Source organism: Oncorhynchus kisutch, linkage group LG26 (assembly GCF_002021735.2).
Source record: "Oncorhynchus kisutch isolate 150728-3 linkage group LG26, Okis_V2, whole genome shotgun sequence".
Classification (NCBI taxonomy): Eukaryota; Metazoa; Chordata; class Actinopteri; order Salmoniformes; family Salmonidae; genus Oncorhynchus; species Oncorhynchus kisutch.
The window spans coordinates 52,252,363-52,267,964 of record NC_034199.2 but is presented as its reverse complement, the minus strand read 5'-3'; the positions used below and the strand labels follow the sequence as shown (position 1 = coordinate 52,267,964).

At 48.5% G+C, this 15,602-nt stretch overlaps 1 protein-coding gene across 6 annotated transcripts in view; it reads right to left on the bottom strand.

Annotated features, from left to right (window-relative positions):
* The window catches only part of dip2a (disco-interacting protein 2 homolog A), a 190,050-nt gene extending 180,647 nt beyond the window's left edge, over positions 1–9,403 (bottom strand). For 4 of the 6 annotated variants that reach the window (XM_031805489.1, XM_031805491.1, XM_031805492.1 and 1 more), the window contains exon 1: positions 8,696–8,924. In XM_031805489.1, coding sequence (XP_031661349.1) covers positions 8,696–8,816 — 121 coding nt within the window. In that variant the 5' untranslated portion in view covers positions 8,817–8,924. Of the gene's footprint in view, positions 1–8,219; positions 8,263–8,695 lie in introns of all 6 variants that reach the window. The other 2 variants (XM_031805490.1, XM_031805488.1) reach the window with 2 other exon arrangements.
* Positions 9,404–15,602: the final 6,199 nt, after the last annotated feature.

Here is a 15,602-nt window from a genome sequence, read left to right as displayed (position 1 = left end):
TGTCCTGGAATCCCAATGATGGAACAGCAGAGTCCCTGCTCATCTTCCGAAAACTTCTGAAACAGTATCCTAAATAAGCCTCCTCGCCTCGACCCTCACATGATCACCGTCACACAGTTCACCGTCACACAGTTCACATAGCTTACTAGAGGAGCATCCCACCATGGGATTAAACCACAGAGACCGTGCTGAACACTCGTTCCATGACGCTACAGTTAAACTATAAGATTGATTTACTCTAAACCACAAGCTGGGCTCTTTCTGATAAACTCAGCCCCTCCAACAATGCCATTCTTCTACAAACTTGGAGAACACAGGAAAGCTTGGGGAGAGAAAGAAGACGTGAGAAAGAATTCTAAGTTAAGGTGACTCAGTCTTCCTGACAAGCTCCCGACCCCACCCCCTGCCCCCCTGGTAGATGACCACAGGTCCACATCCAGGTCAACTCCAGCCACTACATGGCTAGTCACAGAGGCTAGGAACCACTAGCTATCCTCCCACCACATAACCCTCAGGGCTGAAGGGAAGACCACACAACTATTAGCTGAGATCATCTGCCTCGTCACTCAGCATGTCTGCTCGAAAACAAGTATGATTCATCATCTGCTGCATTGATGAGAAGTGGAATTATTCAGGTATCTGAGCAGCCAAACTAACAGTCCTCATCATGTCAATGTGATGTTTCATCTTTATTTCCTGATCTGGCTCTGATGAGCCATCTTGTTATTCATAGTGTTATTAGTCTACAATCAATGGCTTTTCTCAGACCAACACAGCCTCTACCTACAGAGGAAACAGAGGAAGTGATTCTGAGCGTTTGCTGGAGGACCCTGAGGAACCATCAGCTCATTTCCTGTCTCTTATATCACATCAGGAGAGCCATAGGGTGAATGTACCTCAGAGGGGAGCAGCACTGAGACAGTAGTAGACTAGATGTGTCCTGGTGGGGAGCTGTGATGTAGACTACATGTGTCCTGGTGGGGAGCTGTGATGTAGACTACATGTGTCCTGGTGGGGAGCTGTGATGTAGACTACATGTGTCCTGGTGGGGAGCTGTGATGTAGACTACATGTGTCCTGGTGGGGAGCTGTGATGTAGACTACATGTGTCCTGGTGGGGAGCTGTGATGTAGACTAGATGTGTCCTGGTGGGGAGCTGTAATGTAGACTAGATGTGTCCTGGTGGGGAGCTGTAATGTAGACAGTACATCTCCTGCAAAAACAAACAAGACGCGAAACTCAAAGAACAAACAGTGCCGTCACACGTCTGGTAGTGCCGTCACACAGCCAATTATTTACTTCACTGCAAAGACATTCACGGCTGGTTAATATATCACTTGGGTATAAGCTGCTGATTGTGGGATGTTTGCGGTGCTAGCCCATTCAGAAACAATGATAGTTGAATACAGCTGGAATAGAACTTACATTAGCAACAGGAGTCTGAGTAGAGAGGAGAAAAATATAGCACTCTAACCAACCATCCATCTTCCAGATGAAAATCAATGCTGTTGTGTCAATATGAACGGTGTAGGCCCACTAGTGTACCACTACTAAATAATATGCCAAATGAACAAGCATTCTGTTCCGGTAGAGTGCAGTTCAACTCGTTCTCCCAGTCCCTCTGAGCAGCAGAGCAGGAAGCCTCCCAACAGCTGCTAGACCAACAGGGCTGCTAATGCTATCGGGCTGCTGCTAGATGTCCAACAGGGCTGCTAATGCTATCAGCCTGCTGCTAGACTCCCAACAGGACTGCTAATGCTATCGGACTGCTGCTAGAGGTCCCAACAGGGCTGCTAATGCTATCGGGCTGCTGCTAGACGTCCAACAGGGCTGCTAATGCTATCGGGCTGCTGCCAGACTCCCAACAGGGCTGCTAATGCTATCGGGCTGCTGCCAGACTCCCAACAGGGCTGCTAATGCTATCGGGCTGCTGCCAGACTCCCAACAGGGCTGCTAATGCTATCGGGCTGCTGCCAGACTCCCAACAGGGCTGCTAATGCTATCAGGCTGCTGCTAGACTCCCAACAGGGCTGCTAATGCTATCGGACTGCTGCTAGACTACCAACAGGGCTGCTAATGCTATCGGACTGCTGCTAGAGGTCCCAACAGGGCTGCTAATGCTATCGGGCTGCTGCTAGACTCCCAACAGGGCTGCTAATGCTATCGGGCTGCTGCTAGACGTCCAACAGGGCTGCTAATGCTATCGGGCTGCTGCTAGACGTCCAACAGGGCTGCTAATGCTATCGGGCTGCTGCTATACTCCCAACAGGGCAGCAAATGCTATCACACTGCTGCTAGTGGTCCCAACAGGGCTGCTAATGCTATCGGACTGCTGCTAGACATCCAACAGGGCTGCTAATGCTATCGGACTGCTGCTAGAGGCCCCAACAGGGCTGCTAATGCTATCGGACTGCTGCTAGACTCCCAACAGGGCTGCTAATGCTATCGGTCTGCTGCTAGACGTCCAACAGGGCTGCTAATGCTATCGGGCTGCTGCTAGACTCCCAACAGGGCTGCTAATGCTATCGGACTGCTGCTAGAGGTCCCAACAGGGCTGCCAATGCTATCGGACCGCTGCTCCCAACAGGGCTGCTAATGCTATCGGGCTGCTGCTAGACGTCCAACAGGGCTGCTAATGCTATCGGACTGCTGCTAGAGGCCCCAACAGGGCTGCTAATGCTATCGGACTGCTGCTAGACGTCCAACAGGGCTGCTAATGCTATCGGACTGCTGCTAGAGGTCACAACAGGGCTGCTAATGCTATCGGACTGCTGCTAGACTCCCAACAGGGCTGCTAATGCTATCGGTCTGCTGCTAGAGGTCACAACAGGGCTGCTAATGCTATCGGACTGCTGCTAGACTCCCAACAGGGCTGCTAATGCTATCGGTCTGCTGCTAGACTCCCAACAGGGCTGCTAATGCTATCGGGCTGCTGCTAGAGGTCCCAACAGGGCTGCTAATGCTATCGGACTGCTGCTAGACTCCCAACAGGGCTGCTAATGCTATCGGTCTGCTGCTAGACGTCCAACAGGGCTGCTAATGCTATTGGGCTGCTGCTAGACTCCCAACAGGGCTGCTAATGCTATCGGACTGCTGCTAGAGGTCCCAACAGGGCTGCCAATGCTATCGGACTGCTGCTAGTGGTCCCAACAGGGCTGGTAATGCTATCGGACTGCTGCTAGACGTCCAACAGGGCTGCTAATGCTATCGGGCTGCTGCTAGACTCCCAACAGGGCTGCTAATGCTATCGGACTGCTGCTAGAGGTCCCAACAGGGCTGCTAATGCTATCGGACTGCTGCTAGACTCCCAACAGGGCTGCTAATGCTATCGGTCTGCTGCTAGACGTCCAACAGGGCTGCTAATGCTATCGGGCTGCTGCTAGACTCCCAACAGGGCTGCTAATGCTATCGGGCTGCTGCTAGAGGTCCCAACAGGGCTGCTAATGCTATCGGACTGCTGCTAGACTCCCAACAGGGCTGCTAATGCTATCGGTCTGCTGCTAGACGTCCAACAGGGCTGCTAATGCTATCGGGCTGCTAATGCTATCGGGCTGCTGCTAGAAGCCCAACAGGGCTGCTAATGCTATCGGGCTGCTGCTAGACTCCCAACAGAGCTGCTAGAAGGGGGTGACTGGCTACAGGGCCGGGGGAGGGGGCAGCAGCTCCTCCATCTAAAGTCATCATTGCATAGGAAAATAAGGGCATGTCTAAGTCCAATGAGAGTGAGAACGCAGGAGAGCGAGACAGCGAGGACAAGGAGAGAGAGACAGGAGAGACAGCAAGGACAAGGAGAGAGACACAGCAAGGACAAGGAGAGAGACACAGCAAGGACAAGGAGAGAGACAGGAGAGAGACACAGCAAAGACAAGGAGAGAGAGAGACCATTGCTGCTTGCAGAGCTCCACCAGACCAGGAAGTGACACACACAGAGAACAGGAAGGAAGAGGAAACAGCTGGACAGACGTAGATTCTGGTTCCACTGGCTTCTAGTCAAAGCTCACATCCACTACAAGACCATGGTACTTGCTCACAGAGCAACTCCCTACCTTCAGACTATGCCCAACACAAGCAGTCCATTCTGCCACCTCTGGTCTATTGGCCCTCCCACCCCTACGGGAAGGCATCTCCAGCTCAGCCTAAGCTCTTCTCTGTCCTGGAAAATCATGGTGTAACCATCTTCCCCCTGAAGCTAGGACAGCAGGGTCCCTGTCCATCTTCCCCCTGAAACTAGGACAGCAGAGTCCCTGTCCATCTTCCCCCTGAAACTAGGACAGCAGAGTCCCTGTCCATCTTCCCCCTGAAACTAGGACAGCAGAGTCCCTGTCCATCTTCCCCCTGAATCTAGGACAGCAGAGTCCCTGTCCATCTTCCCCCTGAAACTAGGACAGCAGAGTCCCTGTCCATCTTCCCCCAGATGCTGGGACAGCAGAGTCCCTGCCCATCTTCCCCCTGATGCTGGGACAGCAGAGTCCCTGCCCATCTTCCCCCTGATGATGGGACAGCAGAGTCCCTGCCCATCTTCTGAAAACATCTGAAACGCTACCCCTTCAAAGAGCATCTTAAATAATTCCACAGCACCCACCACTGGCACCAGCTCCTCACCCCACCCCAAAAAAGCCATTGGTGAACTAACAGTACTTGACTTCGCTGAGGAAAAATGTACTGACTGATGTGTGGTTTACCACCGAGCTACCTGGACATAAATGCACTGAAGAGCAAGTTGCTCTGGATAAAAGAGCCTCTCCTAAATGACTAAAACAAAAACATTTAAAATGGTTCCACTCCTGACAAACACAGACAGACCACCATCAGAATGACATCTCACAGACAGACCATCAGGATGACATCACACAGACCATCAGGATTGACAACACACAGACATACCACCATCAGGATGACAACACACAGACCATCAGGATGACAACACACAGACCACCATCAGGATGGAAAATACACAGACAGAGACCATCAGGATCGACAACACACAGACAGACCACCATCAGGATCGACAACACACAGACAGACCACCATCAGCATGGACAACACAGAGACAGACCACAATCAGCATGGACAACACACAGACAGACCACCATCAGCATGGACAACACACAGACAGACCACCATCAGGATGGACAACACACAGACAGACCACCATCAGGATGGACAACACACAGACAGACCACCATCAGGATGGACAACACACAGACAGACCACCATCAGGATGACAACACAGACAGACCACCATCAGGATGACAACACAGACAGAGACCATGAGGAGGACATCTGGTTCCACTCCTGACAAACACAAAGACCATGAGGACAGGAACCCTCTGTCTCCCTGGGGACGCTGGTCAGCTCACAACAGACTTCCCAAAAGGCCCCCTATCCTGTATAAAGGGCTCTAGTCTAGTAGTCTAGTAATGGCAGCCTATCCCGTACACTCCTTCTGTGGCCTCCAACTGCTCTTAAATGCAAGTAAAACTAAATGCCTGCTCTTCAACCAATCGCAGCCCCACCTGCCTGCCCGCCCAGCATCACTACTCTGGACGGTTCTGACTTAGAATATATGGACAACTACAACTACCTAGGTGACTGGTTAGACTGTAAACTCTCCTTCCAGACTCACATTAAGCATCTCCAATCCAAAATTAAATCTAGAATCGGATTCCTATATCGCAACAAAGCATCCTTCACTCATGCTGCCAAACATACCCTCGTAAAACTGACTAACACTCTACTCAGCAAATTGAATTCAGTCTATCACAGCGCCATCCGTTTTGTCACCAAAGCCCCACATACTACCCACCACTGTGACCTGTATGCTCTCGTCGGCTGGCCCTCGCTACAGATTCGTCGCCAAACCCACTGGCTCCAGGTCATCTATAAGTCTTGCTAGGTAAAGCCCCACCTTATCTCAGTTCACTGGTCACCATAACACCCACCTGTAGCACGCGCTCCAGCAGGTATAGCTCACTGGTCATCCCCAAAGCCAACACCCACTTTGGCCACCTTTCCTTCCAGTTCTCTGATGCCAATGACTGGAACGAACTGCTATTTTTTTTTTTTGCGCTGGAGACCCATTTCTCCCTCTAACTTTAAGCACCAGCTGTCAGAGCAGCTCACCAAACTCTGTACCTGTACATAGCCCATCTGTAAATAGCCCATCCAACTACCTCATCCCCATATTGTTATTTATTTTCGCTCCTTTGGACCCCAGTATCTCTACTTGCACAGTCATCTACTGTAATTACTTCGCCACCATGGCCTATTTATTGCCTTACCTCCCTTATCTTACTAGATTTGCACACACTGTATATAGATTTTTTCTATTGTGTTATTGACTGTACGTTTGTTAATTCCATGTGTAACTCTGTTGTTTTTGTCGCACTGCTTTGCTTTATCTTGGCCAGGTCACAGTTGTAAATGAGAACTTGTTCTCAACTAGCCTACCTGGTTAAATAAAGGTGTTCTCAACTAGCCTACCTGGTTAAATAAAGGGTTAGGTTGATGTTATATATAAAACAAATAAATACCTGGTTAAATAAAGGTGAATTAAAATAATAAACTGTAACACCCTTAGACCCGACCAGAAAAAGTCCCTCTGCTCTACTGACACCATCACACAGTCTAATCAGATAATAATCTATAGGTCACTACTGACACCATCACACAGTCTAATCAGATAATAATCTATAGGTCACTACTGACACCATCACACAGTCTAATCGGATAATAATCTATAGGTCACTACTGAAACCATCACTAGTCCTCAATCTAATCAGATAATAATATATAGGTCACTGCTAAGGCTCTGCATGGCCTAATACAGCTGCTCACTTCATAATGTTGAGTCTTGCAAAGTATCCCATCACAAATGGCACCCTATTCCCTATATAGTGCACTACATTTGACCAGAGCCCTATGGCCCCTGGTCAAAAGTAGTGCACTTCATAGGGAGCAAGGTGCCATTTGTGACATGCTTGGACTTCAGTCCCACTGCTGGAACAATCTGCAGATCTGGTTGAAATTGGATGAAGAAGCGGCACTCAGACAGTGTCAGATATTGGTTGAAGACCTGGTAGCTGAGAGATGTCGATGACTTGTGTATTTCAACTGTTTCTTGTATCCTATAAAAATGTGGAAATTGTCAAATGCATGGCTCCCTTGTAAAAAAAAATATATTTAAAAGACCTTAGTCTCAATGGGACTATAAAGGTCAAATAAAGACATTTGATACCCATTTCCTGATACATGGAGTCCTGCAGGGCAGTTTAGAGTGGCTCAGTGGTTCCGTTTCTAAATTAATCCCTCTTCTCTTTTCAACACCAGCAACTAGAATAATTTGACTTTGAGTAAAGGTGGAATCAGGGGTTTGATCTTCCGGACTGAGGGGGGAGGGTTGAAGAGTGTACAGTGAGCAGCACACTGATCAGCTATAACAGGACCAAGGTTAAGTGTCTGTGTTTATATTTGAGCATCAATTGTTGGTGCATTCATCCCATGTAGACAGGAGGTATTGAGGAAGTTACTTACTCACTGCATCCTTCAGATGGCTCAGAGTAATGCCTGGATCACACCAGGGGCATCATTGCATTTCGGTACACCAGAAGTACATTCATTTTCAATGGAATGCTTCTTTAACACCCGGCCACTTAACCCGGAAGCCAGCTGCACCAATGTGTCGGAGGAAACACTGTTCAACTGACGAAAGAGGTCAGCCTGCAGGTGCCCGGGCCTGCCACAAGGAGACGCTAGAGCGCAATGAGCCAAGTAAAGCCCCCCCAGGACACCGCTGGGCCACGGTCACGGCCGGTTGTGGCACAGCCTGGGATCGAACCCAGGTCTGTAGCGATGCCTCAAGCACTGCAATGGCACTGGGGAGGCCCGCTTCACTACTTTTCTGCCAACGCACAGATAGCCTTGAACGTTGTGATTGGCCACACCTTCACTTTCTGATGGCACCTTCGTTACAGGTTCTGCATTGTCAGTAGCACACTGTAGAAAGAGTAATGAACTTCAATACTGTTCCCACTGAGGAAAAACTGATTCTTATAGAGTTGGTAGGCTATTCAAACAGCATAAAGCAGAGTTGGTGCTATCTGATCATCAACAGTGTCATTCAACCTTAACATTGAAATGGATTGTCTGACGTTGGCATTCTGTGTGTGTGTGTGTGTGTGTGTGTGTGTATAAACCACTGGTTTTACATGTAATACCCACAATGCAATACGGTGGTCCTCTTTTCCATGTCTTCCTCATCATACTTTTGCATAAACAAATTGGGGAAAGAAAAACATCCATGTCACAAGAATATTAGTAAGCTACATGACATTAACCAGGGCACGTGTCAGACAGCTGTGGTTTAAATTATTAATAATAATTAAATACTAGCCTATTTTATGACTTTGGGATCTCTTCCTTTTAACTTTCCCAAATGTAATTTGGACAATTTCCAAAATAAGTCCCATTCCTCTCGGCCGACACCTAGTCCTCATAAACGAGTTTGACGACTGAGCACTCTATTCAAAATATTAATCACAAAAAGTACTTTCATCGATTGGACTTGATTTGTGTGTGGAATAGGCTACTTCTGATCTCAATTTGAGCAGATAATTATCTGTAAAGCCAAAGAGCAGTGTCGTTCCACACGTAGCTGTCCGCGGTAGTTGATGTGTGCGGGGACGGGAGTCGCCTACCTTCCGACAGTTCCAGCTCCAACTCCGCCAGCTTCTCCCGGACCTCCACCGGCAGTGACATGGCCATAGCCGGGCTCGGTTCCAACATCATTAGTAATCCGGTAGAATTCCTCTCAGCCATGATGTTCCGGTCCGAGTGGGCCGAGACTCCCCGTCGAGGGACGGAGTGATGTTCAGCCGGTTGCCTGGTGTAACGTTAGCAGGCGGGTGGTGGCTACTGCAGACAGATGTGCGGAAAAGCCCTACATCACCCTGGCACAGACTGGCATTAGCTCGTTAGCTAACCCTGCTAGACACATTCCTAAAGTAACGTTGAGGCTAAATCACCAAACAGTTACGAATTCGATTGATCTGGACAGAGGTGTGTTTACTAATCCACGGTGTCTGCGTCGAGCGGATTTGAACCGGTAACTCATCCATCTCTGGTGCACAGCACCGCCGCCATTGCATTATAGTAACAGCAGCCCGAAGCACGTTCACGGTGTCTGACGCGTCATGGGGAACATGCATGCTCACCTACATACCGGGACGTTTTGCATATTGGCGACACATGTTCCTGCATCACATGTAAACCCATGGAGAGGGGGGAAATAACATCACAGACAGTCGATAGGACTTTTGGACGAAACCTCTGAGAAATCAGACTGATTGACACCAGATGAGCTGCTGACACCGAAGTTAACCTGGACAGCCATCTAGCGGTGTGGTGCAGTTTAACGTTCTTCTTCTTCGATGAGGTTTAACGGTGGTTGGCATCCAAAAAATGTTGCATTACCGCCACTCACTAGACTGGAGTATAACTCCCTTCCACGTTGCTTGAAAATTAACATGAATAAATCAACAAATACCCTACCATCTAACCCTACACTAAAACCCCCCACCCTACTCCACTATTTAAATACCCTACCATCTAACCCTACACTAAAACCCCCCACCCTACTCCACTATTTAAATACCCTACCATCTAACCCTACACTAAACCCCCCCCACCCTACTCCACTATTTAAATACCCTACCATCTAACCCTACACTAAAACCCCCCACCCTACTCCACTATTTAAATACCCTACCATCTAACCCTACACTAAAACCCCCCACCCTACTCCACTATTTAAATACCCTACCATCTAACCCTACACTAAAACCCCCCACCCTACTCCACTATTTAAATACCCTACCATCTAACCCTACACTACCCCCCCCCCCACTCTACTCCACTATTTAAATACCCTACCATCTAACCCTACACTAAAACCCCTCACCCTACTCCACTATTTAGAGACCCTACCATCTAACCCTACACTAAAACCCCCCACCCTACTCCACTATTTAAATACCCTACCATCTAACCCTACACTAAAACCCCCCACCCTACTCCACTATTTAAATACCCTACCATCTAACCCTACACTAAACCCCCCCCCACCCTACTCCACTATTTAAATACCCTACCATCTAACCCTACATTAAAACCCCCCACCCTACTCCACTATTTAAATACCCTACCATCTAACCCTACACTAAAACCCCTCACCCTACTCCACTATTTAAATACCCTACCATCTAACCCAACACTAAAACCCCCCATCCTACTCCACTATTTAAATACCCTACCATCTAACCCTACACTAAAACCCCCCACCCTACTCCACTATTTAAATACCCTACCATCTAACCCTACACTAAAACCCCCCCATCCTACTCCACTATTTAAATTACCTACCATCTAACCCTACACTCACTAACAACCCCCCACCCTACTCCACTATTTAAATACCCTACCATCTAACCCTACACTCACTACAAATCCCCACCCTACTCCACTATTTAAATACCCTACACATGGAGTAAAACAAACATACAGTCAATAATACAGTAGAAACAAGTCTATATACGATGTGAGCAAATGAGGTGAGATAAGGGAGGTAAAGGCAAAAAAAAGGCCATGGTGGCAAAGTAAATACAATATAGCAAGTAAAACACTGGAATGGTAGAAATAAAAAAAGTAGAAATAAAAATTATGGGGTGCAAAGGAGCAAAATAAATAAATAAATTAAATAAATACAGTAGGGAAAGAGGTAGTTGTTTGGGCTAAATTATAGGTGGGCTATGTACAGGTGCAGTAATATGTGAGCTGCTCTGACAGCTGGTGCTTAAATCTAGTAAGGGAGATAAGTGTTTCCAGTTTCAGAGATTTTTGTAGTTCGTTCCAGTCATTGGCAGCAGAGAACTGGAAGGAGAGGCGGCCAAAGAAAGAATTCGTTTTGGGGGTGACCAGAGAGATATACCTGCTAGAGCGCGTGCTACAGGTGGGCGATGCTATGGTGACCAGCTACCCTACCATACACTTACTAGAAATGTCACGACTTCGGCGGAAGTCGGTCCTTGTTCAGGCGGCGTTCGGTGGTCCACGCCACAAGCCTTCTAGCCATCGCCAATCCACTTTTCATTTTCCATTTGTTTTGTCTTTGACTTACACACCCTGTTTCAATCCCCCAATTGCTTGTTCATTATTTAACCCTTTGTTCCCCCATGTTTGTTTGTGAGTGATTGTTTATTGTATTGTGGTCCGTATTTGTGGCCTTGGATTTTTTGACGTATATTGTGATTATTGTTGAGTAAAATTTCGTACCTTACTCATATCAGCTGTCCTGCGCATGACTCATCTACACCAGCTACACACAGACGCATTACGGAATCACTCACCAGAAATGGAGTCAGCAAGAGCAGACGGCCTCGCTTTGGCGGTCGAGGAGCGTGTCCAGCAGCACGCGACCATGTTGCAACGTCTGGGCACCGTCATGGATCGCGTGCTGCAGATGATGGATAGACGGGAGAGAAGGAGGTCTTCCAATGCCTTCACCAACCCCACTACAGCAGGCCCCACTGTCCACTCCTTCATCAGGTCCCAGCGGGATTCAGCTCGCGCTCCCGAGGGAGTATGATGGGACAGCTGCAGGATGCCAGTGGTTCCCCCTCCAGCTGGAGCTCTACCTGTCGACCGTCCACCCGGCTCCTTCGGGATGTGAGAGCATGTCCGCCCTCGTCTTCTGCCTCTCAGGCAAAGCCCTGGAGTGGGACAACGCCTTACGGAGTGAGGGAGACACAGCGTTGGACCATTACGCAGAGTTCACCTGCCGCTTAAGGGCAGTTTTCGACCACCCGCCTGAGGGTCGAGAGTTGGGTGAACATCTGCTCCACCTGAGGCAGGGGACGAGGAGCGCGCAGGATTTCGCTTTGGACTTCTGGACCCTGGCCGCCAGTGCGGGATGGAACGTCAGGGCCCTGATCATTCACTACCGGTGCAGTCTGCGCGAGGATGTCTGTCGGGAGTTGGCCTGCCGAGACACCACCCTCACGTTGGACCTGCTGGTGGACCTGTCCATCTGGGTGGAAAACCTAGTGGCTACCCGCGGACGTCCGGATCGGGGCCTGTCAGTTCCATCCCCCAGCAACTCCACTCCGACGCCAATGGAGCTGGGAGGTGGTGTGATTAGGGCGACCGGAGGAGGGGCCATTCCCTGCACCATCTGTGGCCGCCGAGGGCACACTGCTGGTCGGTGTTGGGGGGGTTCCTCAGGGAGTCATGTCACCCCAGGTGAGTTGGCACCAGGCTCACCCAGAGCCCCGTTGCTCACATGTACAGTGCCTTGCGAAAGTATTCGGCCCCCTTGAACTTTGCGACCTTTTGCCACATTTCAGGCTTCAAACATAAAGATATAAAACTGTATTTTTTTGTGAAGAATCAACAACAAGTGGGACACAATCACGAAGTGGATGGACATTTATTGGATATTTCAAACTTTTTTAACAAATCAAACTGAAAAATTGGGCGTGCAAAATTATTCAGCCCCCTTAAATTAATACTTTGTAGCGCCACCTTTTGCTGCGATTACAGCTGTAAGTCGCTTGGGGTATGTCTCTATCAGTTTTGCACATCGAGAGACTGAAATTTTTTCCCATTCCTCCTTGCAAAACAGCTCGAGCTCAGTGAGGTTGGATGGAGAGCATTTGTGAACAGCAGTTTTCAGTTCTTTCCACAGATTCTTGATTGGATTCAGGTCTGGACTTTGACTTGGCCATTCTAACACCTGGATATGTTTATTTTTGAACCATTCCATTGTAGATTTTGCTTTATGTTTTGGATCATTGTCTTGTTGGAAGACAAATCTCTGTCCCAGTCTCAGGTCTTTTTCAGACTCCATCAGGTTTTCTTCCAGAATGGTCCTGTATTTGGCTCCATCCATCTTCCCATCAATTTTAACCATCTTCCCTGTCCCTGCTGAAGAAAAGCAGGCCCAAACCATGATGCTGCCACCACCATGTTTGACAGTGGGGATGGTGTGTTCAGGGTGATGAGCTGTGTTGCTTTTACGCCAAACATAACGTTTTGCATTGTTGCCAAAAAGTTCAATTTTTGTTTCATCTGACCAGAGCACCTTCTTCCACATGTTTGGTGTGTCTCCCAGGTGGCTTGTGGCAAACTTTAAACAACACTTTTTATGGATATCTTTAAGAAATGGCTTTCTTCTTGCCACTCTTCCATAAAGGCCAGATTTGTGAAATATACGACTGATTGTTGTCCTATGGACAGAGTCTCCCACCTCAGCTGATCTCTGCAGTTCATCCAGAGTGATCATGGGCCTCTTGGCTGCATCTCTGATCAGTCTTCTCCTTGTATGAGCTGAAAGTTTAGAGGGACGGCCATGTCTTGGTAGATTTGCAGTGGTCTGATACTCCTTCCATTTCAATATTATCGCTTGCACAGTGCTCCTTGGGATGTTTAAAGCTTGGGAAATCTTTTTTTATCCAAATCCGGCTTTAAACTTCTTCACAACAGTATCTCGGACCTGCCTGGTGTGTTCCTTGTTCTTCATGATGCTCTCTGCGCTTTTAACGGACCTCTGAGACTATCACAGTGCAGGTGCATTTATACGGAGACTTAATTACACGCAGGTGCATTGTATTTATCATCATTAGTCATTTAGGTCAACATTGGATCATTCAGATATCCTCACTGAACTTCTGGAGAGAGTTTGCTGCACTGAAAGTAAAGGGGCTGAATAATTTTGCACGCCCAATTTTTCAGTTTTTGAGTTGTTAAAAAAGTTTGAAATATCCAATAAATGTCGTTCCACTTCATGATTGTGTCCCACTTGTTGTTGATTCTTCACAAAAAAATACAGTTTTATATCTTTATGTTTGAAGCCTGAAATGTGGCAAAAGGTTGCAAAGTTCAAGGGGGCCGAATACTTTCGCAAGGCACTGTATGTGTTTATTAAATTTCCTGAGTTTTTCCCTCATTCCCAGCATAAGGCACTCGTAGATTCAGGTGCAGATAGGAATTTTATTGACCGTTCATTTGCCCATAGTTTATGGATCCCCCTTGTTCCTGTGGATATGCCCTTCCATGTGCATGCCCTAGATAGTCGACCATTAGGGTCCGTGCTGATTAGGGAGGCCACCGCTTCACTCAGCATGGTTACACAGTCACAAGGAGAGAATCAGTCTCTTCCTTATTGATTCTCCTGTGTTTCCCCTGGTGCTGGGCCTACCCTGGTTGGTCTGTCATGACCCCACTATTTCGTGGCAACAGAGGGCTCTCAAGGGTTGTCACGAAAGTGCTCAGGGAGGTGTGTGGGGGTTTCCATCGGTGAGACTACGGTGTAAAGTCCAGACCAGGTCTCCACCGTGCGCATCCCCTCAGAATATGCCAATTTGGCTCTCGCCTTCTGTAAGAAGAGGGCGACTCAATTACCACCCCATCGACGGGGGGATTGTGCGATAAATCTCCTGGTAGACGCTGCACTTCCCAGGAGTCACGTGTATCCTTTGTCACAGGAGGAGACGGTGGCTATGGAAACATATGTCTCCGAATCCCTGGGGCAGGGGTACATTCGGGCCCTCGACTTCACCTGCATCCTCAAGTTTATTTTTTTGTGAGGAAGAAGGATGGAGGTCTGCGCCCGTGTATTGACTATCGAGGTATCAATCAGATCACTGTGAGGTACAGTTACCAGCTGCCTCTCATCGCCAGTGTGATCGAGTCAATGCACAGGGCGCTTCTTCACAAAATTGGATCTCAGGAGTGCTTACAACCTGGTGCGTATCCGGGAAGGGGACGAGTGGAAGATGGCATTTAGTACTACCTCAGGGCACTATGAGTACCTTGTCATGCCGTACGGGTTGATGAATGCTCCATCAGTTTTCCAGGCCTTTGTTGACGAGATTTTCCGAGACCTGCACGGGCAGGGTGTAGTGGTGTATATTGACGACATTCTGATATACTCCGCTACACGCACCGAGCATGTGTCCCTGGTGCGCAGGGTGCTTGGTCGACTGTTGGAGCATGACCTGTACGTCAAGGCTGAGAAATGTCTGTTCTTCCAACAGTCTGTCTCCTTCCTAGGGTACCGCCTTTCCACGTCAGGGGTGGAGATGGAGAGTGACCGCATTGCAGCCATGCGTAATTGGCCGACTCCCACCTCGGTAAAGGAAGTGCAGTGGTTCCTTGGGTTTGCCAATTACTACCAGAGGTTTATCCGGGGGTTTTGGTCAGGTAGCGGCTCCCATTACCTCACTGCTGAAGGGGGGACTCTCACACCCAAATACCTCTATGCAGCTGCCACCACCACCTCAATTTTCTGTGACTTCCGTTTCATCCCTGTAGTACAGTTGATAACCCCTGTACCTCTGTTCTGGAACAGATCTACTACACCAGTCCTCTCAGGATCCCTCCCTCTGTTCTGGAACAGATCTACTACACCAGTCCTCTCAGGATCCCTCCCTCTGTTCTGGTACAGATCTACTACACCAGTCCTCTCAGGATCCCTCCCTCTGTTCTGGTACAGATCTACTAGTCACAGCAGTCCTCTCAGGATCCCTCCCTCTGTTCTGGTACAGATAT